The sequence below is a fragment of the Sus scrofa genome, chromosome 12, assembly GCF_000003025.6.
Source record: "Sus scrofa isolate TJ Tabasco breed Duroc chromosome 12, Sscrofa11.1, whole genome shotgun sequence".
Classification (NCBI taxonomy): domain Eukaryota; kingdom Metazoa; phylum Chordata; class Mammalia; order Artiodactyla; family Suidae; genus Sus; species Sus scrofa.
In genome coordinates, this window is record NC_010454.4 from 6,217,831 (window position 1) to 6,241,438 (window position 23,608).

At 50.4% G+C, this 23,608-nt stretch overlaps 2 protein-coding genes across 2 annotated transcripts; both read right to left on the reverse strand.

Annotated features, from left to right (window-relative positions):
* Positions 94–8,562, reverse strand: LOC110255970 (tripartite motif-containing protein 47-like). The gene is made up of 4 exons (XM_021066665.1): positions 8,457–8,562; positions 6,946–7,027; positions 1,960–2,009; positions 94–1,666 (listed from the first exon to the last, which is right to left on the reverse strand). Exons 1-4 carry the CDS (start codon positions 8,479–8,481, stop codon positions 894–896), a joined length of 930 nt encoding a protein of 309 aa, XP_020922324.1. The 5' UTR covers positions 8,482–8,562; the 3' UTR covers positions 94–893.
* KCTD2 (potassium channel tetramerization domain containing 2) lies at positions 8,550–23,533 on the reverse strand. The gene is made up of 6 exons (XM_021066666.1): positions 23,124–23,533; positions 21,420–21,528; positions 19,117–19,208; positions 15,082–15,177; positions 12,352–12,477; positions 8,550–11,316 (listed from the first exon to the last, which is right to left on the reverse strand). The coding sequence occupies exons 1-6, from the start codon at positions 23,460–23,462 to the stop codon at positions 11,287–11,289; spliced, it is 792 nt and encodes a 263-aa protein (XP_020922325.1). The 5' UTR covers positions 23,463–23,533; the 3' UTR covers positions 8,550–11,286.

Sequence of the window (23,608 nt, forward strand, 5' to 3'; positions counted from 1 at the left end):
CAGCAATGCTGGATCTGAGATGCATCTGTGACCTACACCTCAGCTCTCGGCAATGCCGAGTCCTTAACCCACGGAGCAAAGCCAGGGATTGAACCTGCATCCTCATGGATACTAGTCAGACTGGTTTCCGGTGCACCACGACGGGAACTCCTCTCTCCCCATTCTTAGGAATCAGGTTTTCTGCTCCTGACGGTGATGACCATAGGGTTTCAGACACAAGAAGTGGCTGTGGAGGGAGTTCAGCCACAGCTTGCGGCAATGTCGGATCCCTAACCCACTGAGCAAGGCTGAGGATTGAACTCACGTTCTGACAGACACTATGTTGGGTTCTTAACCTGCTGAGGCACAATAGGAACTCCTTAGGCATCTTCGTGTATTATTCTGCTCTATAGGACAGTGCTGTTCCAAGTGCCTGTCTACAAACTGCTGCTGACCCACAACAAAACAAGTGCCAGATTGTAAATTCACACACTGCTGTTTTGTACAGAAAGTCTTGCCATAAAAAAGTATCAGCTGAACGGAAGCAGTGTGATGAGCCAGCTAACATTTGGCCACGAGCTCCTTTCTTGCCAGGGACCATCAACAGGTGGTTAGGTTGGAATAACACGGTTCTAGAATATACACAATAGAATGTCTGGAATATAGGTGTTCCATTCTAGAAAGCAATAGAAATATAGTAAACAAAATTTGAAAATAGTAAAAAGGGATTTCCCCAACCTAACATGACACATTTGTATTTTGTTATGTTCTCTTTCAGCCTTTCCTTTTTCTGTGCCCAAAAAAAAAAAAAAAAAAAATTAAACAGGACTCAGGACCAATGATCTTGGCTCCTTATTCAGTCAACTGGCCAGCACTTTTTTTTTTCCGGTCAGGGCAGGAGCCTCGTGACCACTTTAATGGCTGCATAACCTTCCCCCAAGGGAAGATGCCCAGGGCTTCTTCGGAAAGACCTTCCCTTTCCCCGCGCCCCCGTCCCTCCCCGCCAGCTCGGGCCTCGCCTCCTTGCGCGCGCGCTCCTCCTCCAGGGGGATGGTGTCGTGGTTCTTGTGCTCCTCCAGCAGGCAGGCCCCGCACACGCAGCTGCCTTCCGTGCGGCAGTACAGCCGCCGCAGCTTGCGGTGCTTGCGGCACAGCCGGCTCTTGAGATCCCACACGGGCTCCAGCAGCTGGTGGCCCTGGAACACCTGGTCCTCAAAGTGGCTGCGCAGGTGCTTCTCGCACAGGGAGGCCATGCACTGCAGGCACGACTTGACGGACTTGAGCTTCTGGGGGGAGCAGAAGTCACAGGGCACGTCCCTGGGCCCCGCCAGGTTCGGCGAGGACCCCAAGGCCTGGCCCTTGGCCTGGGTGAGGCAGGCCACCATCTCCTCTAGGGTGACGTTCTTGCAGAGGCGGGGCCTGGAGGGGATGCTCTCCCGGCACTGCGGGCAGTAGAGCGCCTCGCCCAGGGTGGCCTGGTGGTCCCAGAAGCCTTGGAGGCAGGTCATGCAGAAGTTGTGTCCGCAGGCGGTGGTGACTGGGTGGCGGAACACCTCCAGGCAAATGGGACAGAGGACTTGATCCTCAAACATTTGGAGGTGGTTGTGATTCATCAGGAACTGGCCTTGGGGACGTCTTGAGGGCTGGGGAGAGGGCTGTGGGGCTGGGATGTGGTCCTGGACTGGCCCTGTGAAGACAGAGCAGAGCCATGTTGAAGCCAAGGCTGGAGCGGAGGGGCCTTAGAGGGGGACAGCAGTCCTTCTCTTGGAAGCAGCTGTCTGTCCTTGTGGTACAGGGGCTGTGACATCGGTCAATCCACATGTGGGCGTACTCTGGGGCTCGTGTTCTCCTTGTCCCAGCCTCAATTCCTGGAACAAATCCTGGACAAGAAGGCAGATGGGCTGGAAGAAGTCACATCGTGACAAGGGAAAGGGCAGCTTCCGTGGCCCTTGGGAAGAAGGTCACAGCACCACTACTTACGTGAAACCCTCTGCATGTCAAGGAGACCGGAGACCGGAGGCTTGGCTGCCCTGTGGAGGGAGGGAAAGAACCTTAAGAGCTCGGGCTCCGGGGCCTCACCCACCTCTCGAGCTGCCGCCAGGAGGACCGCCAGTGGCCCAGCGCGTCCCCACCCAGCCCTTCACCTCTCTGGAGGTCTGACTACTGCCTTCTCACCTTTCCCTTTGGCTGCTGTTTTGCGGTCTCCCTATCAAGTTGGCCCCCCTCTTCCAGACTGCCTGCAAGTGTGCTGCTCCCTGATGTCACAGTTCAGGCGTGAGGAGCCCCAGCAATCTGCTTGTGAGGTCAGCGGGGCAAAAGCTGTGCCCCTGGCAGTGCTGATGTGTTCTGCCCTGCCAGGTGATTCTTGGCTCCAGAGCCTTCATCCCAGGAGGCGGGGTTGCTGCTGAACCCAGGGTCCCCAGCAATGGACCTGGGGGGCTCAAATTACCAACCAGAGAGGGAAAATGGCAACCAAGCAGCAGTGGGATCTCGGGCAGCTCTTTTGTTTTGTTTTACTCTTCTTAGGGCTACACCTGCAGCATAGGGAAGTTCTCAGGCTGGGGTTTGAATTAGAGCTGCAGCTGCCAGCCTATACCACAGCCCCAGCAACGCCAGATCTGAGCTGCATCTGTGGGCTACACTGCAGCTTGCAGCAATGCCAGATCCTTAACCCACTGAGAGAGGCCACAGATCGAACCTGCATCCTCGCAGAAACTGTCAGGCTCTTAGCCCACTGAGCTGCATGGGAACTCCTTGGGCAACGTGTTTAATCTATCAGGACCATGGTTCTTCTCCTGAGAATCAACAGGGTTGCTGAAGAAGATGATATTTCAAGACTTTCTTGGTCTAAAGTTGTGTGAGCCAGGGAGTTCCCTGGTGACCTAGTGGTTGAGGATCTGGCATTGTCACTGCTGTGGCTCAGGTTTGATCCCTGGCTTGGGAACTTCTGCATGCTGCAGGTGTGGCCAAAAAGATAAAAAGTTGAGGGAGTTCCCATCATAAAAAGTTGAGGGAGTTCCCATCATGGCTCAGTGGAAGCGAATCTGACCCGCATCCATGAGGACACAGGTGTGATCCCTGGCCTCACTCAGTGGGTTATGGAACCGCGTTGCCATGAGCTATGGTGTAGGTTGCAGACGTGGCTCCAATCTGGCGTTGCTGTGGCTGTGGTGTAGGCTAGAAGCTACAGTTCTGATTGGACCCCTAGCCTGGGAACCTCCATATGCTATGGGTGTGACCCTAAAAAGACAAAAAATAAATAAAAAATTAAAAAGTTCAGTGATTTAAACATTATATGTTGGGTGATCCTAAGGATTGCTGCTTTCCACTCTGGTTTTGATCCTCAGAAGGAAAAAAGGGATGAATGAGGCTGAAGAAAAGCTTTTTTTTGGGGGGGTCTTCTTAGGGCTGCACCTGCGGCATATGGAAGTTCCCAGGCTAGGGGTTGAATTGGAGCTGCAGCTGCCGGCCTACCTCACAGCCACAGCAACGCCAGATCCGAACAATGTCTTCGACCTACCACAGCTCATGGCAACAGATCCTTAACCCACTGAGCGAGGCCAGGGATCAATCGCACATCCTCATGGGTACTAGTCGGGTTCGTTACCCCTGCGCAATGACGGGAACTCCTGAGGAGAGACTCTTATCACTGTGAGAGCTTGTCAGTGTTGGGTTCCCGTTCCTCCCTACCCAACAGGGTACATGCCCTCAAAAGTTTGCAATTTCTCTCTTTTGCTCCAAAAAGTTACCTTGGCCTACTTATTGGATAGCAATGGTAAATAGAAGGCATTCTTTTCTCATTTCCCCACCTCAGAGGAAACATTTTCAGCATTTCTCCATTTTGTATGATGTTTGCTGTATGTTTTTTGTAGATGCCTACGTCAGATTCTGTAGATTCTTCATGGCTTGCTGAGAATTTTTCTTTGTCTGTATAGGGCTGCACCTGGGGCATATGGAGGCTCCCAGGCTAGGGGTCAAATTGGAGCTCTAGCTGCTGGCCTTCACCACAGCCACAGCCACGCCAGATCTGAGCTGCATCTGCAACCTATACCACAGCTCATGGCAACGCTGGATCCTTAACCCACTGAGTAAGGCCAGGGATCGAACACATTTTTTTGTGGGGGGAGGGGGGCTCTCTTTTAACAGTTACTGAGAAATGTGACAAAATTCCTAGTATTACTCTGGATTTGCCTATTTCTCCTTTTAGTTCTATCAACTTTGAGGCTAGAGCATTAGATGCACACAAATTTATGTTTTCTTTGTGACTTGTAGTTTTATCATTATTGACTTTTTTTGTCTTTCTAGGGCCAAGCCTGCGGCATATGGAGGTTCCCAGGCTAGGGGTCTAATCGGAGTTGTAGCTACTGGCCTACACCAGAGCCACAGCAACGTGGGATCTGAGCTGCGTCTGTGATCTACACCACAGCTCATGGCAACGCCAGATCCTAAACCCACTGAGCAAGGCCAGGGATCGAACCCGCAACCTCATGGTGCCTAGTCGGATTTGTTAACCACTGCGCCACGATGGGAACTCTTTTTTTTTTTTTTTTTTTTTTTTACGTGAAGAATTATAACCTGCGTCCATGGCTTATCAATTCTAATAGAAAGTGTTATTTTACTCTTAGATGATGGAAACCCTTAAAATACCTCAGCTTCATTCATCTCATCCCAACATTTACTATTTTGGGGCATATCTATTCTCTTTATATACTCAAAACTATAAGGTGCTAATAATATTTAAATGGTCAATATTTACATAAATTACAACCCTCATGATATATGTAAATATTGACCATTTAAGCATTTCTTCCTATGTCTCTAGCTTTTGGGGTCATTTTCTTCTTCCTAAGGAATGCCTTTTAGCATTTCCCTTAGCACACCTTCTGCTGGTGACAAATATTCTCAAGTTTTACTTGTCAAAGATGTTTTTATATCATTGCTATTCTTCACTGTTTTTTGTCTTTTTAGGGCCACAGGTATGGCATATGGAGGTGCCCAGGCTAGGAGTCGAACCAGAGCTACAGCTGCTGGCCTACGCCACAGCTACAGCTACGTGAGATCCAAGCCGTGTCTGCGACCTGCACCACGGCTCACAGCGACACCGGATCCTTAACCCACTGGGCAAGGCCAGGGATTGAACTCGCATCCTCATGGATACCAGTTGGGTTCATTTCTGCTGAGCCACGACTGGAACTCCTTTTCATTCTTGAGGGATATTTTCACTGAGTATAGAATTCTAGGTTGGCAGCTATTTTCTTTTCAGCACTTTGGAGATTGAATTCCACTGTCTTCTGGTTTACGTATCTTTGCTGAGAAGCTGTCAGTCTTGATGCTGTTCCTTTGAAAGTGAATTTTTCCTCTCCATCTGGTGACTTTTAAGACTTTCTCCATATTTGCATTCATCCATTTTGTTATTTCTATGTGTGTTTTTATTTATCCTGCTTAGGATTTGTGGTTTCTTTGACACGTGGCTGCCTTGAAGTATCTCAAAGAGTCTTGATTCTGGCTTAACATTTCCGCTCCATCTCGGCCCAGGTTCTGATGACTCTCCCCTGGCCACTAGTATGCTTGGCTGTCCCCCCGCCCCTGCCTCCAGCATTCCCCTTCCCACTCTGTGACTCAGCTTTGGTTGTCAGTGCTTGGCACACATCCAGGCACACGTGGCTGTGCAGCACATGGCAGAAAATAAGTGGACTTTTGCTCAAGCCCTGAGAGAAGTGAGGCTAACCATCCTTTCTGCACCTGCCAACCACATTCTTCTCCAGCTTCAGGGTTTAGTTCAAGAACTCAGGGGAGCCTTCCAAATCCTTCCCCCCCAACCAAATATGTGCTTATTGGCTATCCATACTAACTGCACAAAGCAGGACATATTTTGAGGAGGTTTTGCTCTTTGATTTGCCAACTGTGTAGCTGGTGCATGTGCAAAGGTTGTCAGAATGAAATGTGAGAAGCGATCGCTCAAACTCAGACATAAAGCAATCGAAGAACAGCCAAGGGCATCTGCTCACAATTTCCTTACAAGAAAGCTAAGAAATACAAACTATTAGTCTTCTATCCATTTTGTGAGTGTTTTGTTAGAAATAATTAACAGAAAACTGACATCTGTTAAAGACACTCAAATTTAGATATGAAACCTAGGTTTCTTTCTGGCCGAGCCAGCAGCATGCAGGTTTCGGGCCAGGGGTTGAACCCGTGCCACAGCTGTGATCTGAGCCCCAGCAGTGACATCAGATCCTTAACCCACTGTGCCACCAAGATAAACCACTTTTTTTTGGTGAGACCTAGATTTTGAGCTGCCAAATTTGACTCAGGAAAAATAAACACGGAGGAGGTAATAACCACAAAAGCAAGCTCACAAGGGCAAAAGCTGGAACTGGTTAAACTGAATTAAATTTCTGCCACAAAATCTCATAGAAAACAATGATCTTAGTGAATTTTTTTTTTTTTTTTTTTTTAGGACACCTGCAGCATACGGAAGTTCCCAGGTGAGGGGTTGAATCAGAGCTATAGCTGCCGGCCTACACCACAGCCACAGCAACGCGGGATCCAAGCCCCATCTGCGACCTACACCACAGCTTGTGGCAACGCTAGATCCTTAACCCACTGATGAGGCCAGGGATGGAACACACATCCTCATGGATGCTAATCAGGTTTGTTTCTGCTGAGCCACAATGGAAACTCCTTAATGAAAATGTTTTTAAGTTAAAAAATGGAAAACTTGGCTAACAATTTAATTGCATTGGATAGAAAACCGACCAAGGAATTAAACTGGCTTAAGAGAGTAAAAGTTCAGTCAAGGGCAAATTAACCAATGGAAAAATCCTTCTGTGTGATATGATTCTTATTAAAACTTTAGCTCTGGGCTGCCCCCTGGGCTTTATGACAGAGCAAACTCAGAGACACTCAAATGCTCTCCTGCAAATGATGCCGACTGGAGCCTCCAGCAAGCCCCAGTGGGAGACTTACCATGTAGACTGCAGGGCTTTGGAATAGATCCAGGACTCCTTTTCCAGGTAACTCTTCTCCTTTTGAGAAACATGCCTGCTCCCTATTGGAGGGGAACCAAGCGACCGTGACCATGTGGCCTGAGCTGCCCATCACGAACTGGATGTCCCCCCACCACGCCAAGCTGAAGAGTAACTAGCATGGCTGAGAAACAGGTGTGACCGTCTCTCAGACCTGGGACAATGACTGTCTGCCCAGTGTCTTATGCTGGAACGAGGGTAAGAACATCTTTGTGTAGAGTAGTTGCATCTTGCTACATGGAGACGAAATTCTTCTCGTCATTGTATGAAGTTCCTATACAGAAGCGTATTTATGGATGCTGAGCAGCCATGGAGGTGGCGGAGCTGGTTATTGCTATAACCTCTCAGCCCCACCCCAGCCAGACTGCCCCGTGCTGCTGGGGCTTGGAAGCTGTTGTAGGGAACACGAGAGGGAAACCGCAAGGCCAGAGGGAAAAAGGAGACCTGCCCCTTCCTGTGATCAGAGAAACCTCAGCAGTATAGCTGGCAGCAGTAGCTGGTTCCAGCGGTGTGGTTCATTTGCAGCTTTCCACACTTCCAGAACCAGCCTCACTGCACCCTGAGACGGCAGCCTCTCTGCACAGGGACCCTCCTCTGAGCTTCCACCTTTTTTTTTTTTTTTTTTTTTTGTCTTTTTAGGGCCGAGCCCACAGCATATGATGGTTCCCAGGCTAGGAGTCTAAATGGAGCTGTAGCCATCGGCCTACGCCACAGCCACAGTGACATGGGATCTCAGCCGCATCTGCAACCCACACCACAGCTCATGGTAACACTGCATCCTTAATCCACTGAGCAAGGCCAGGGATCGAACCCGTGTCCTCATGGAAACTAGTCAGAATCGTTTCTGCTGAGCCATGAAGGGAACCCCTCCACCTTTAGTGACGCCAACCTCTTCCCTTTGCTCCCCAGTCTTGGTAGCAAGAACTATGTCCTAGGACCACATCTGTGACACTTGTGTCCCCTGGGCCCGCTCCTTTCTACACTGCCTGTTCACAAGTGCTGTGCTCTCCCTTTGGAGCCACATACCTTGCTCGCCACCTTTGGGGGTACAGCCAGCTCCCCAGCTGGAAGCACCTGCAGCAGGGATGACCTAACGCCTTCTGTGGGTCCTATACCTGTCTGGTGCCTCAGTGATCCATACCGAAGTCATTGGTTACTTGATCATCACATTTCCTACTCATCCTCTTCCTTGCAGAGAACATTTCCTCCCAGAAGACTTTTTTCCCTTAAAAACCATCTCAAACTCCTCCCATCCCTTTCGGGCTCTGGGCTCTGCAGTGGGAGGCCCATCTGTCCCCACCTTCTGGTTCTCGGCACTCTCTGGGTCCTTTCAGATTCGGTGAAGTGAAAGCCAGGAGGAAGAGGGCCCCGCACCCCCTCAGGCAGTGTTAGCAGCAGGAGAGAGGAGGACTGTGTAAGACGCCCTGCTGGAAGGGGTGCAGTGACACTCACCTGCTGAGAACAGCTTGAGAATCATCGACAGTAAGGGCCAGGAGACACCAAGGAGACTGCAGTCGTGGAAAACATACACCAAAGGTTTCAAGATGCAGAAGTTTGTTTTATGTCTTTATTGACAGGAGGAAAGAAAAAGGGTCACAGCATTTTAGACTTTATTCAAACACACACATGGTAACAAAGGGCACCCACAAGTGACAGGCATGGTCCCAAAGGTCGGGATCAAAGGCCATGCTGGAGGGTGTGGGTGAGGCTACTGCTCAGCAGCGCTGCCCCTTCCTCCTCTACACTCCCCGACGCCCCTGAGATCAGCTGAAACTGCAGAAACAAAGTCGCCCTAGAGGAGGCTGGACCCTGCCTCACTGCCAGCAAAGAAGAGCAGGTTCTGAGGAAAAGACGGAAGCGTGCTACTGTGTCATCACTCAGGAGGTGCCAGGCTGCTCCCTGGGCCTGGCCTCCGACCTGGGCAGAGGAGGAGGAGCAGTGACACTCCCCTTGTGGCAGGACTGGGCGACCGGAGAGTGTGGGTCCCTGGTCACATGACACCCCCAAGCTGCCGGTCAGACCTCTCCGTGGAGGTATCGGCCGGCCTCTCCTGGAGGGAGAAGGCTTTCAAGAAGAGACACCAACTTGGCTCATCAAGGGCGTGGATAAGATACTTTTCCAGAAACCTTAAGAAAAGAATCACCTTCCAATTCCCTGGGGCGCTGAAGGAGGCCGGGAGGAGGGAGCTTGGTCAAAGCCAGCATCTAGTTTCTCAGCACGCTTATTAGCAAGGGGCTCAGCAGTCTTTGCCCAGGATCCACCGTGGGCCTGAGAAGCTCGAGGAAAGTAACTACGCATCATGTAGCCTGGATCACAGCTGCCCCGCAGCCCTCTGCGCTCCTCGCTGGCTTGGGACCAGAGGCTGATTATCAACAAGTCCCAGGAAAGCAAACCTGATGGGGCCCGAGGCCCCAGGTGACATGGCTTCCCTTCTTCGCAGGCGGGTGTTACTTATTCAAAGTGGCCAAAGGACATCTGGCTTCTCATCCTCTGTCCTCCTCGGTCAGAGCAGCTTTTCCTTGACACACTCAAATCTTTTTTCTTCTTGAAAGATGACAGGATGGAGGCCTGCAATCTTTCTGATGGGACGCAGGTCAAGTTCCTCTAACATCTTATAGCTGTAAACATCCTGGGCAAGGGCCGGACTGCTGAGGTGCCCACAAGCACGTTCAGGCTGGTGTGTAGACACGGCGTGTCGTCAGCACACACCCTGGGCACACTCTTCTACCCTACTCTTCACGGGAGGTGAGGGCAACGTGAGAATCCCGGAGAAGTTATGCCATCTGGGCAGGAGGATGGTATAGGCTCAAAAGACATTTGGCACAGTCGACAGTCACTTTCAAAAAGCCACCACCCCAGAGCCACGCAGTAAGCAGTCAAGCTGTGGAGCAGAGAGAACCTCAGCTCTGAAGGGGCCCCGGAGCCACGGGCCGAAGGGGGCTTCTGTGGATGGAGCTTTCCTCATGGGCACCTCCCGCTTCTGCGGACCACCTGCCACACTGCGAAAGTCACCTGGGGAAAAGTGAGGGGTCTCTGGCCCTTTGCGCTCCCTGACTGCTCCCTAAGACGCAAGCGTGCAGAGAGCAAGTCCAGTTCCAAGCTCTGAGGTCAGAGCCCAAAGGAGGGCTCTGCTACTCCGGGTCAAAGGGCGCTGGATCCTCGCCCCCGGGGCCCCCCACGGGAAGAACTGACGGGAGGGCTGGGGTGAGGGAGGCCTCAGGGCTCCCAGCAAGTGCACAGCCACCATGGGGGACGGCGTGAGGCAGGTCTGCCATGGTCAGAAACCAAGGGACACAAACGAATATCGCACTTTTGGTCAAGGCATTTCCGCGAGTCACAGAATGACGACACCATGGGTACTACAACACGACATGTGTGGCAACGTTCAAAGAAACAGCCGCCCTCACCCTAAGCCATTGGAGGGCCGGTCCAAAGTCCCAGTTTAGAAAGTCAGGGAAGGAAGATGGGCCAATGGAGGGCAAGAAAAGGTTGCAGAAGCAGTTACACAAGCTACCTAAGCTCCCACCTGCCTGCCCGACTCGGTGCAGGAGGCCGCCCGCCTCAAACCTCTCCCTGCAGAGAAAGCCAGCTACCTGGGGGGTCCAGGCTGCCCAGACAAATGAGGAAAAGCCGAACACGGTAGCAGCTGGGTGCTCAGAATCCTGGGCTGCGACCCCCGGGCTCCAACCACAACCAAGGGCCCCCTCCTCGCCTGTTCAAAGCAGCTCTGTTCACAGCAACGCGGGGGACCAGGGCAGCTCCATCAAACCGCAACTCAACAACCTGAAGCGAGAATCCTCTGCATCTGCTGCGTTGCTTCGGGGCACTTAGGAGGGAAAGAGTGTTACCAGGTGGCTGTCACCATCCGACGTGGCACGCTCGGGCGAGAACACGGCACAGCTCAGGGATGACCCTCTTCTGTTTGCTCCGGCTTCTGCCTACAGCGTGTGCGAGGACCTGGGCCTTCCCCTCCCCAATCCCTGCATGGGCTCCGACTGGGAACCTGGCCTGGCTGCGTGGTAAAGATTTGTTATAACACTGGCTACAAAAACAAAAGCAGGTTTCTGAAAAGGTATTCTGCGGCTGGAAGCTGCATCTGTCTTCGGGTTCCTGCGGGTGGGGGCCGGGGGGGTTCCTTTGGTTTTGACCAGAACGCTTCTCCACTGGGGGCGGGGCCGGGCTCGGCTCTGCTCTGCGGTAGCTCGGTCACTGTACAGGAGCAAGACTGAACTTTACAGGTGTGCTCGGCCAGTGGCTCTCTTGTTGTCGAAGGTTCTGGAATTTACATCCGAGATCCTCTCTCCTGAAGAATCTGGAAGGGGAAGGCGGGGAAGAAGGGCTGAGGCTTGGACTCTGGATGCAGCTGCTTTAGGGCTGAGGGAAAGGAAGGGCCCTGGCGCGGCTTCCACAGGGCCCCGCTGAGCAGCATGACAACCGTCAGGAAGCAAGACAGTTCCCCAGCAGGCAAGGCCACCTCCCCTGAAGCACTGCCATTGTCAAAGGCTTGCTGAACACGGCCGGGCTTAAGGTTTGCGTGCTGTTTGGACCACTTCTTCCACACCAAAGGTCATGGTTCAGGCTCATCACATGCTGATGATTTAGAAGCATGTGCGGGTGTGTGTGTGTGAGGGGGCTCGGTGGAGAAAAAAGATAACACCGTACAACAGTCTTCCAGTAGTTAACGGAAGGGGGCAGGGACTCACAGAAGTAACCAAACATTTTTTCTCTTGAGATAGGAAAAAAAAAGAGGAAGTTCCCATCGTGGCTCAGCGGTTAACGAATCCGACTAGGAACCATGAGGTTGTGGGTTCGATCCCTGGCCTTGCTCAGTGAGTTGGGGATCCCGCTTGCCATGAGCTGTGGTGTAGGTCACAGACGTGGCTCAGATCCCGAGTTGCTGTGGCTCTGGCTTAGGCTGGCGGCTACAGCTCCGATTTGACCCCTAGCCTGGGAACCTCCATATGCCACGGGAGCAGCCCTAGAAAAGGCAAGAAAAAAAAAAAAAAGAGAGAGAGAAAGAGAGAGAGAACAGTTTCCAAATATAAAGGCAAAATACTTTCCAATTTTGAGTTTCGGCACCCTCACCTTCTCGTGATGAGTGGCCATGAGCTTTTGCCATGGATTGGACAGGGGCTGGGAAAAAGACTACCCCCTTTTGCTTCATGTGTCTTAACTAAACACCTCTGTTGCCGCTCCAACAATTACAACAATCAAAAGGCCAAAATGAGGGGGAAATGCAAAGCTGGCTTGAGAAGGAACGCGAAACATCAGTGAGGAACAGGTCAGGCCAGGCCTGCGCAGAGGCGGGGAGCAGAGTCAGAGGCGAAATCTGGGTGCGGCCACTTACCTTTGCTTTCTCGCTGGGTTCAATGACAATGCCATTGGTCGAGTTGTTTAGTTCTCTGGAGACAACGCAGAGGAATTCTGCCTGATCCTCATTCCCATAGTTATAGGACGATCCGATGCTGATGAGCTGATAAAACAAGACGACGATGAGCATACAGTGACCTGAAAATTCTCGGGTGCTGCACAAATCCATTGCTCCTCCTGAGCGCGCTTGCTGTCTTGCTTCTCAAGGAGGAAGAATTCTCTGGGACTATCAGGGCCTCAGGGAAAACGGAGCTGCTATTCACCAGGGTGGCCCGGACAAGGCCCCCCCCACCAAGGAAAGCTCGAGTTCTGCCACTGTCCCCTCAACCCAGCGCCTGAAACAAGGCCAGAGGCAGCAGCCCGGAGGAAAAGGATCACCGTCCCGCTCACAAACCCTGAGAGGAGCTAGGGCGTGTCTGTGAATGGAAATGGACACTTGCTTCAGCCAAAACACCTCCACAGAGCTGGCTGGTCTTTAAGCAGATGTCCCAGCCAGGAGCTTGGCAGTGCAAGGCTCTAGAAAGCACCAAGCGAGTCACGGAACAGCTCCTGGAGGATCGATCCAGGATCTCGTCTGCAAAGGCAATTCACACGCAGAGGGAGAGGCTGAGCCTGAGGGTGAGGTCATCCTGGCGAGGCTGCGAGGCCTCAAGTCAGGAGAGCACCACTGACTGGCCGCATGGCTGGGCTTTGCTGGGCCCTGACTTTCTCGTCCGTGTAACAGAGGCAAGGGGAGAATATTTTGTCCTCCCACAGCACATTCATGAGCTGAGAAAAGTAAGATTAAAAAACATTCACTAGTTTCACAAATAGTTTTTGTTGTTGTTGTTGGGTTTCTTTTTGTCTTTTTAGGGCCACACCTGTGGCATATGGAAGTTCCCAGGCTAGGAGCCGGCCTATACCACAGCCACAGCAATGCAGAATCCAAGCCGCATCTGTGACCTACAACCCAGCTCACAGCAATGCCAGATCCTTAACACATTGAGCGAGGCCAGGGACTGAACCCGCATCCTCATGGATATTAGTCAGGTTTGTTACTGCTGAGCCACCTTTGCCTTTAAAACTTTATACCAGGGAAAAAAACACTGCTGGTGTGGACGCAGGGCAACATTTTGGGACACACACCTGAACCAGAACTAGGCTGACGCATGAGTCAGCATTGCTTCTGCAGTGGGAGGTAAGTGTGAAGGGTCATCCAGCATTGCTCTGAAGACAGAGAAGCTTGGGAATTTGATTTACAACACGATACTGATAACACACAGGGTAACTTATTTAAGATGGTAAGCTGGGAGTTCCCGTCGTGGTGCAGTGGTTAACGAATCCGACTAAGAACCATGAGGTTGCGGGTTCGATCCCTGCCCTTGCTCAGTGGGTTAACGATCTGGCGTTGCCGTGAGCTGTGGTGTAGGTTGCAGACGCGGCTCGGATCCCGCGTTGCTGTGGCTCTGGCATAGGCCGGTGGCTACAACTCCGACTGGACCCCTAGCCTGGGAACCTCCATATGCCGCGGGAGCGGCCCAAGAGATAGCAAAAAGACAAAAAAAAAAAAAAAAAAAAAAAAAAGATGGTAAGCTGGAGTTCCCGTCGTGGTGCAGCAGAAACAAACCCGACGAGTATCCATGAGGACTCAGGTTGGATCCCTGGCCTCAGTCAGTGGGTTAAGGATCTGGCGTTGCCATGAGCCTTGGTGAAGGCCGGCAGCTGCAGCTCCGATTGGACGCTTAGCCTGAGAACTTCTGTATGCCGCAGGAGCGGCCCTAAAAAGCAAAACAAAAAACAAACAAAAAAACCCCCCAAAAAACCAGTAAGCTTCTGGGGACAGTTCAACTGACCTCTTAAACTCTACATAAAAACAGGGAGGATTCATTACAACAGTCATTCTACTCATGCCCAGCCTCCCTGGGTTTTGAAGACGCCAGACGAACAACTCTGCCATCTAGTGGAAGAAAACAGGAAAATCCTGTCTCTCAGGTGCTTTGTTTTGATGCCTGGATCACAAGCACAAAGCTGATGAACTGATCCCTGCGCACTGAGGGGACACGGCCACACCACCTGCTCGGTTGTCTGACCCCTTCTTATCAGGCCTGCTCACCACTCTCTGTATGGTGGACGGCACACATCCCGAATGATAACGATGTGGAGTTCCCGTCGTGGCTCAGCAGTAACGAACCCGACCAGGATCCAGAATGGAAAAGATCTGACCCTGGCACGAGCAAAGGAGCAGCTGGCCCCTAGTCTCCTCGAGGTTTTTATTCTAGAATGTGTCAACAGCAGTTTTAATTTTTAAAAAAATGTTTTGGATGCACCTGTGGCACATGAAAATTTCTAGGCCGAGGACTGAACCTGTGCCATAGCAGTGACCAAGCCGCTGCAGGGACAATGCTGGATCCATAACCTACTGTTGCCTCGGGAGACCTCCATCAACAGCACTTTTGAGAGGAATCCCTCTGAGGGGGAAAAAAAAAAACCCAGAGAGGCACTTTCAAGCCTAAACAAGCTGGCTGGCTCCCTCTGGTCACGGAACCCTCACTTCCCACCCCGCAAAGGAGCCACATGGAGGGAGGGGCTCTCTTTTCCTGTTTCTGAACAGGAACACACCTGGCCGTGTCCAACCCCCAGGGTGATTCACTGGCTGCAAACAGTGACTGCTGGAAGAGCGAGACCCCCGGGCTGAGACTCGGGGCCGCCACCGCCTGAGAAACTTTACCTGTTCGAATTTCCAACCATCGGACATGGTGGACACCATCTGCGTGAGCTCCTCCTCCTGGCACTGCAGGACTCTGTACACGTGCTTCACGGGGCCCTGCGACAAGCACAGACAGACTCTGAAGAACGCTTTCAAGGACACGATGGCTTGCAGCTGCCTCGGGGAGGCTCTTCAAAAGAATAACGACCGGAGAGGAGTTTGCTTGGGATTTTTTTCTTGGCGGCCACCCACTATGCCCTTTGCCAGCAGCCCGTAGTTTCTCAGTAAAAACAGCACGTTCACTGGCCACCCCGGAGGGCATGAGGCAACAGCCACCCAGGTTATCGATGGTGTCTGGTCATGTGCTCAATAATTTTAAGAAAATATGGACTATTTCCTTAAGGATGAGGAAAACTTAACACTTTTTCAAAGGAATGAGTTGGCTTCAGCTACCTGGAAAATTAATTTTAGAACAACTTGGAAATACCGGATGAATAAAAGCAGCTACTGGTTATAAAGCGCCACCAGCCCCAAGGGCTACATCCTTCTCTTCCAGTCTTCACTGCGGTCCTGAAGGCACATAGGACACTGGTGTTCAGAGTGCAGTGTCTTGCCTGAGCCATACGGCAATTACGCAGATCGGAAGTCGCGCTGGGAATTGAGCCCAGGTCTGCCTGAAAACACTGCATTTTTTTTTTTTTTGTACTCTTTTTTCTATATTTTGTCCTTTTAAACAAGGTACAAAAAAAAACAAAAAAAAAAAAGGAGTTCCCGTTGTGGTGCAGCAGAAATGAATCTGACTAGTATCCGTGAGGATGTAGGTTCAATCCCTGGCCTCACACAGTGGGTTAAGGATCTGGTATTACCATGAGCTGTGGTGTAGGTTGCAGACTTGGCTGGGACCTGAGTGGCTGTGGCATAGGCTGGTGGCTACAGCTCTGATTTAATCCATAGCCTGGAACTTCCATATGCCTCAGGTGCGGACCTAAAAGGCAAAAAAACAAAACCAAAAATCAAAACACAAGGTACAGCTACCATTAAACAAGGAACTAAGTCTCTCTTCCTTTCTTGTTTTTTCTCTTTCTCCCTTTCCACCCCCCAACCCAGTCTGCCTGCGCTTATATTTTCTCCATATCTTTCCTCTCTAAAGAAATGTAATTGCCTCCCTACAAAAAAAAAAAAAAAAAAAAAAAAAAGGTACCAAGGTAAAAACATTCTCCTTTCCTTCCTTTCCTGTAAAATGTAAGGACAAATCCGAGGATTTCAATTACTCAAGCCATGTGCTTCAGAGACCACCAGCTGTTTTATATGCTAAGAGGTCCTGCACCACAAGAGACCTGAGAGTGGCCACAGCTGCCAAAGCCACAGGTATTTAGGATTTCTGTACCGCCTCTTTATGCTGGCGCTCCCAAATGCACCAAGATTAATCAGTTAGCAAAAAAGACCACCAGAGACAGCGGCGTAGCAGAATGGTGCCGCTAAAAGATATGAGTCACATATCTGAAAAAAGGTGGGGTAGGTCCCCCACACCTTAGGCTTCCCCCGATTGCCTGCCATGTGTTTTCTTTCTTTCTTTCTTTTTTTAATTTTTTTTGTCTTTCTAGGGCCACACCTGTGGCATATGGAGGTTCCCAGGCTAGGGGTCAAATCGGAGCTGTACCCACTGGCCTACACCACAGCCAAGGCAACTTGGGATCTGAGCCGCATCTATGACCTAGACCACAGGTCATGGCAACGCCGGATCCTTAACCCACTGAGCGGGGCCAGGGATCGAACCTGCAACCTCATGGTTCCTAGTCAGGTTCGTTAACCACTGAGCCACGACGGGAACTCCCCATATGTCCTCTTTATATGGAGACAAATTAAAGGAGATAACATGTTTGAAGGGACAGCCACGGAAACCCACACTCGGCCTCAGAGCCACGTGTGCCAAATGCAAAAGAGGTCGTCTTTGAAAAACATCAAATCCACTGCCCAGAGTTCCACTAAATAAAGAGGCCAGATGGAAAGATCAATTAACATCAAAAGGGTCGTGACATTCCTAGAATAAAAAAGCTTCCAACTGGGTATAAATCCATAAGCTTCAGAATCTAGAGGACTAATTAACTTAATTGCTGTCATCAAACAGAAATCCTTACAACGCTCTCAAGGAATTCACTGAAGGCAAAGAACTGAGTGTGTTCAGATGCCATGATCTGAATGGTTTCAAATTACATAATCTATGGTAGCATCAAAATTTATACTAAGCAATCAAAAGGGTTTTTTTTTGCAATGTGGAAAACTGAAGATGAGGCTAGATTCTCAGAATGTCTAAGCTATTAGGTATCTGGAAGACTGAAAGTGCCATGTATACATGCAATGGCAAAGACTGGTGAGGCTAGATCATATTTCATATGGTGATCTGCACACCAATGACAAATTCATCTTTGAACCTTAAAAGGGAGCCTTTCAGCCACTGGCCAGATGCAAGAGAATTAAATGAAGAAGCCCTTCTTTCCACCTTTGCAAAGTGCTGGAGATAAAATAGCTAAGAGAGTTCATTTTTTTATCATAAGTCTCCATTATCATTCAGATAATTCCATGTAGAGCCAGAAAATTTTGATATGTGAAGTCCAACACAGAAAGAGCAAGGAAATGGAGTTCCCGTCGTGGCGCGGTGGTTGGCGAATCTGACTAGGAACCATGAGGTTGCAGGTTCGATCCCTGGCGTTGCTGTGAGCTGTGGTGTAGGCTGCAGACACGGCTCGGATCCTGAGTTGCTGTGGCTCTGGCATAGGCCGGGGGCTACAGCTCCGATTTGACCTCTAGCCTGGGAACCTCCATATGCCGCAGGAGCAGCCCTAGAAAAGGCAAAAAGACAAAAAAAAAAAAAAAAAAAAAGGAAAGAACAAGGAACTATTTTTTACTTTAGAAAATAAACATACTGCCTATTTCTTATTTGCAGAAAAGTCATCTTTTTTTTTTTTCTTTTTTTCTTTTTAGGACCACACGTGCAGCATATGGAAGTACTTTCCCAGGCTAGAGGCTGAATCGGCAGGCCTATACCACAGCCACAGCCACAGCCACGCAGGATTGAGCTGTGTGACCTACACCACTGCTGATGAAAATGCCAGATCCTTAACCCACTGAGGCCAGAGACTGAACTCACATCCTCATGGATGCTAATCAGGTTCATTACTGCTGAGCCATAAAGGGATCTCCTCACAGGAAAATTCTATCTTGCAATAGATTAGATCTCAGAAAAGCATCCACCACCAGTATCTGATGGGCTAAGAGGCAAGTCATGCTGGATTTGACTCTGCCCTGTCACTGAAGTTAAACTCTCTTAAAATAAAGCCTAAATACATGAAAGGGAGCATCTGTTTTTCCCTGCTAGACTTTGAGCTTCTTGAGGGCACTTCCTCCTTGCAGTCCCAGAGACCCAAGAGCCTAAGAGAAGCTATTGTGGCTACTTGAGACACACGATGGCCGATGTGACATGAAATAAGCTAAGTGTGCCCCACTGCCTTCCCTTCTCAAACAAAGTGGCAAATTCTGTTTGTTTTTTGTCACATCCACTAATGTAAAAATCCAGGCCTCATAATAAAAAGAGAAGCTTGATATTATTTTCTTAGAAGCATGATTCGCAAGCCACTTCTAAAGTCTACACCGTAACTGGTTTCCCATGAGGCTAGATGTGACATGGTCACGGGCTGAAGGCTGGTTCCAATAAAGAGAAGCCAACAGGCCGAAGCAAGAGCTTGTTTGGCCTCCATGTGGACATGTAGGGAGACACATACTCCGTGGGAAAGCACAGGCTTTGAACCTCAAGTACTGTGGCTCCTCCTGCTGCCCTACGGTGAGCAGCCACAACCTCCCCATTAATTTTCTTTGTGATTTCTTCTCCTCGCTTTCCTTGCTCGGAACAAGTCTGGCGGATGGACAGTGTTCCACACAGACCTCTGGCTCTAAGGGGAGAGGCAGGGATCTCGCAGAGCAGCACATGGTCCATTCCAAATCACGGGGACAAAGAGCCATTTGGGACAGTTCCCCCCTCAGGAGTTCAAAATCCATTACCTGTGAGGTTCTGTTCTCGTTGTCCCGTATCCTTTCCTTAACCAGCCGCACGAGCGACGCAATGTTATAAAACTCCGCTTCCTCCAGCACACCTAGAGGATCACACCGCAGTAAGAAGTGTGCAAACTCCCCCAGAACACAGCAGGCAGAGGCTGGAGTTGGCATGCTCACCACGAACTGCATTCTTCAAATGCAAGCCGAGTCTGTCTCCTTCAGCCTGGGAGATGTTTCTTTGGGGTTTGGGGTGCACCCATGACCTTTTCCCCAGCATCAGTGCGTCAAGCACAAAGGTCTGCTCTGTTTACTCTGTTCCAGCCCCACAGCTTCCCACCTGGCACCTTCCCCAGCAATCTCTGCACCTGCCCATTAGCTGCAAGACACCTTTTCCATATGGCACTTAGTTCCTGGAACTAGTCCTGCTGGACAACTCCTGAGCTTGCAGTTTTTAGCCAGTTTGTCCTAAAACTGACCAAACGTCTGTGTATGTATATAAATTTATGTGGACCAAATTTGATAAGATGCTTGTTATCTGAACAATGTAAAAGGCAGCCACTGAAAGAATCCCATGCTAAACAGAATCAAAGATGATGGGACAACTGAAGGGGATGTGTGATCCTGCACCAGGAAGACAACTGCCAGAAAGGCCATTATTGGAACAACTGACAAAATTAGACTATAAGCTATAAAGTATTTACCAATATCAAATTTCCTGATTTTGCTCACTACTTGTGGCTATGTGAGAGAAGGTCCTTGTTACTGGGACAACAGGCTCAAGTATTAAGAGGTGAAGTCTGTAACCCAGTCTCAAACAGTTCAGGAAAGAAAACGGTGGAAGGGGGAGAGGAAAAAGTGGGAGGAGAGCATGGATGAATGACAGTGCATATCTGACCAAAAAATGTTAAAAACTGGTGAATCTGGGTAAAGGGAGTTTCTTGTACTGTTTTTGCCCTTTTCGCTAAGTTTGAAATTATTTTCAAAACAAATTTTTCCAGGCATTAGAAAAGATGCTTAAGGTTCCCTGTTTCAAGAAATAAGACTACTTATGAGTTAGTGATTGTTGAAGCTGGATGTATGTAATTTATTGTACTAGTCCCACTATCTGTAAGCATTTGAAGTGTTTAAAAAAAAAAAAGAGGAGGCATTAAAAAAGGGGGGGGGAGAGGGGAGTGTCTGCTGTGGCACAGTGGGTTAAGGATCTGGCCTTGGCTCAGCTGTGGCGCAGGTCTTAGCTGTCACTCAGATTCGATCCCTGGCCAGGAAACTTCCATGTGCCAAAGGTGCGGCCAAAAAAGAAAAGGAAAAAAAAAAAAAGGGCAGTAATTACTCTTGATTGGTTGAAAGAGTGGCGTTTTGCAGCCACTTAACCAGCATGGCCATTACAGCTTTCCTACCCAGAGCTGGGTCAGGGTGCCCCGGATTTAGGCACAGGCCCCAATCTTCAACTGAACATATCAGTGAGACCAAGACAGCCTTCTAGAAAGATGTCTTGACCCAATTACAGTCCAAATGCCCTACAAACCTAACTGATGAGTCAACTAATGATGCACCTGACAATGGGCTGGAACATGATTTAGGTCAGCTGCAAAAATTTATAAGGAAGCATGACGAGTCTTAAGAGAAAGGAGGCCAAGCTTTTATTATTTATTTTATTTTTTTAACAGCCGCAAGTTCAAACTAAAACTGAACGTATGGAACCGTCAGAGATTTCTGCTTCAGGTTGTGGATGCTCACTGCTGGTAAGAAGTACACGTAAAAAGGGATCCTGACGATCCTGCAGGTTCAGAAAAAACTTCCGGCGCTACACCCGAAGCTGAGCTGCCTATCTTCCTTCTCCTGGAGAGGGCTGAAGAGAGGCTAAAAGGGCTCCTTCAAGACCTCTCAGCTAAGACTAGATAACTGGAGGCTCCTTGCTCATTTTTCTTTTTCTTTTTTTAAAGGGCTGCACCTGTGGTAATATGGAGGTTCCCAGACTAGGGGGTTAAGTGGAGCTACAGCTGCTGGCCTACACCACAGGCACAGCAAGGCCAGATCCAAGCGCGTTTGTGACTGACACCATAGCTCATGGCAATGCTGGATCCTTAACCCACTGAGCGAGGCCAGGGATTGAACCCGCAACCTCACGGTTCCTAGTTGGATTCATTTCTGCTGCGCCACAACGGGAACTCTGGCCCCCTGCTCATTTTCATCAACCTTTGCTACACCTGCACAGGAGCTCAATGACTATCTCAAAATTCAAGTGTGTGTAACAGCTTTAAAGATTTGGCCTGAACTTTAAAAATGTCCTGTGCAAACACTCTTCTTACCTTCTTCTGCCAATTCCTTCGTAATGATGAGCTTCCCGTGGCGGAGGTAGTTGAGGATGGGACCAAAGTAGGTAGGGTCCCTGTCAATCAGATAGGCCCCTGTCTCGTCCTGCCAAACAAACACAAGGGTGTCATTGTGCAGCTTTCCGACTAGGTCAGGGCAGGATTTCCACCCCTCTGTCACAAGTCACCAGTGAGAGGATAAGTTCTGCTCGTTGGTTATCACAAACCATCGGCAAGAAGGCTAGCTTTATGCATCTCCGACTTTAAGGTCATTCCAGGGAGGGTGTTACAGATGTACAGTGATATTCATCATCCAGGCTTTAGCTGGAAATTTTAAAATCTTCCCTCAGAAACAATTACCAACATTCTTCCTTTGGAACGTTTGTTACTAAGAAACAGAAGAAGAAAATGCTATGGTTGCAGGACCAAAATTTTTTGCGTGAGATGGACATACTGACTTCTCTATTGTCCCCGAGTCACATTCCTAATTCCAAGAAAACCTCTGTTTAGTTGGCATTGCTCCTGAGCTCAGGGCCAACATCAGTGGGAGTGTGCATTGGCAGCTGTAACTCACACATCCTAGCTCTGTGCCCAGAGGAAGCTTGGCACTGCCAGGACTTGGCTCTGAGCAGTTTTAATCCTACTCATCTTTACAGTAAAGGGAACAAGAAGAAACTGGCTGCTACTGCAACGAGGAAAATCTGGGGGCAGATAAAAATAATTCTTTTCTGAGCAAGATTTTGGAAACTCTTTAAAGTTAGGGCAGGACCGGTCTTCAATCTGAGATTTATTACTGGAGAAGCAGGAGATGAATAAATGAAATCGACCAATGTTTATCCAACCCCAGCTTTGTTGCAAAGGAACACCTGAGTGCTACCTGGGCTATAAGGCAGTGAAGTAATGGTCAATGCCCATAAATTGGAAATTAAAAGATGAACGTATAAAGTTAAAAAGAAATTCAAACGGCTGAAACTGAAAATGGGTTAAGTGTCTTGTCACTCTCAACTCTTTGGTTAGCAGCCACGCATCTTTTGCCCAATGGCACTCTTTGGGTTTCATTTTCACTAGTCTTAGCCGGTCAGCTTAGATTTGCACTGGCAAATGGTAACCTCTTTCCAAGGAATGTATATGATCTCAAATATGGATCTGAAACAGTGACAGTTACCAGATACGAGCTCAGGGACCAGGATCACAGAAAAGATGTGTAATATCACGAGAAGCACTTCCTGCAGCTGTCATCGTCAGACCCAGGCTTCACCCAACTTGGCACAGGGGTCCGAGAGGAAGTCTGAGAAAGCTACAAAGATGCCTTAGCTCATCCTGACCCAGTTCTGGATGCATCTGCCACAGGCGGTGAGGGGCTGAAGAGGAGCCAGGGAAAAACTCACGCACACCTGAGGGGCTGGGATGAGGTGCAAAGAGGAATTCGGAGGAGGGGTGTGGAGTGGATTCTCGTGGGTGAGAGTGGGCACAGTGTGGGGTAGGAGGCGCTGAGAACGAAGGGCGGGGTAGGAGAGAAAGGCTGCCTGCGCCTGAGGATGGAGAAGAGCCCCTGGCGTTAGCTTGACGGGGAAAGAGGTGGGAAGGGTGTCCCGGCCCGAGGAACCCGCCAGTGAGAAGAGTGGCGCAGCAATCTGGGGACCAGCCTAGGAGGAACGAAGGGGTTCGAAGGCCGGGGGCGCGCCCGAGGGCGGGGCGCACCTTGTCTGAGTCCAGCTCCGGGTCCTCCTGGCAGCAGAGGCGGCAGAGAAAGGACTTGGGCTCCCGGCCTAGGGTCTGCCTGGTGGTCACGAAGTAGGTGCCGCCCACGTTCAGCCGGACCCAGCGGGCCGCGCCGCCGCCCCCTGCCCGCTCGGGCGGTCCGGGACCCGGCTCCAGTGGCTGCGCGGCGGCGGTGGGCGGGCGGCCGTGTCCGCGGGGTGTGGAGCCAGCGGGGCGAGGGCTGGGGGGCCCGCGGCCCGGGCCACCCCCATCTCCCAGCCCGCTCCCGCCACCCCCTCCCAGCCCGGCCATCGCCGGGTCCAGCTGCAGCTCCGCCATCTTGGGCCGCCGCCGCCGCCGCCGCTGCCCGCCCGCCGCCGGGCCGGCCCATCTCTCGGCAGGGAGAGCCGGGCCGGCCCATCGGCGGGGGTGGGGCCGGGGGAGAGGGACTGGAGCGCCCCCAACCAGCGCCCGGGGACCCGTGC

Bases quoted from the DNA above. Each gene is read 5' to 3' on its own strand.
- KCTD2 (XM_021066666.1), bottom strand. From the start codon at position 23,462: ATGGCGGAGCTGCAGCTGGACCCGGCGATGGCCGGGCTGGGAGGGGGT. The intron at 19,209-21,419 runs GTAAGAAGAGTG...GTGATCCTCTAG, and splicing joins GAAGGAATTGGCAGAAGAAG to GTGTGCTGGAGGAAGCGGAG. The intron at 11,317-12,351 runs GTAAGTGGCCGC...TTCCCCTTCCAG, and splicing joins AACCCAGCGAGAAAGCAAAG to ATTCTTCAGGAGAGAGGATC.
- LOC110255970 (XM_021066665.1), bottom strand. From the start codon at position 8,481: ATGATTCTCAAGCTGTTCTCAGCAG. The intron at 7,028-8,456 runs GTGAGTGTCACT...CCCCTCCAATAG, and splicing joins TCTCAAGCTGTTCTCAGCAG to GGAGCAGGCATGTTTCTCAA. The intron at 2,010-6,945 runs GTAAGTCTCCCA...CTCCCTCCACAG, and splicing joins AAAGCCCTGCAGTCTACATG to GGCAGCCAAGCCTCCGGTCT.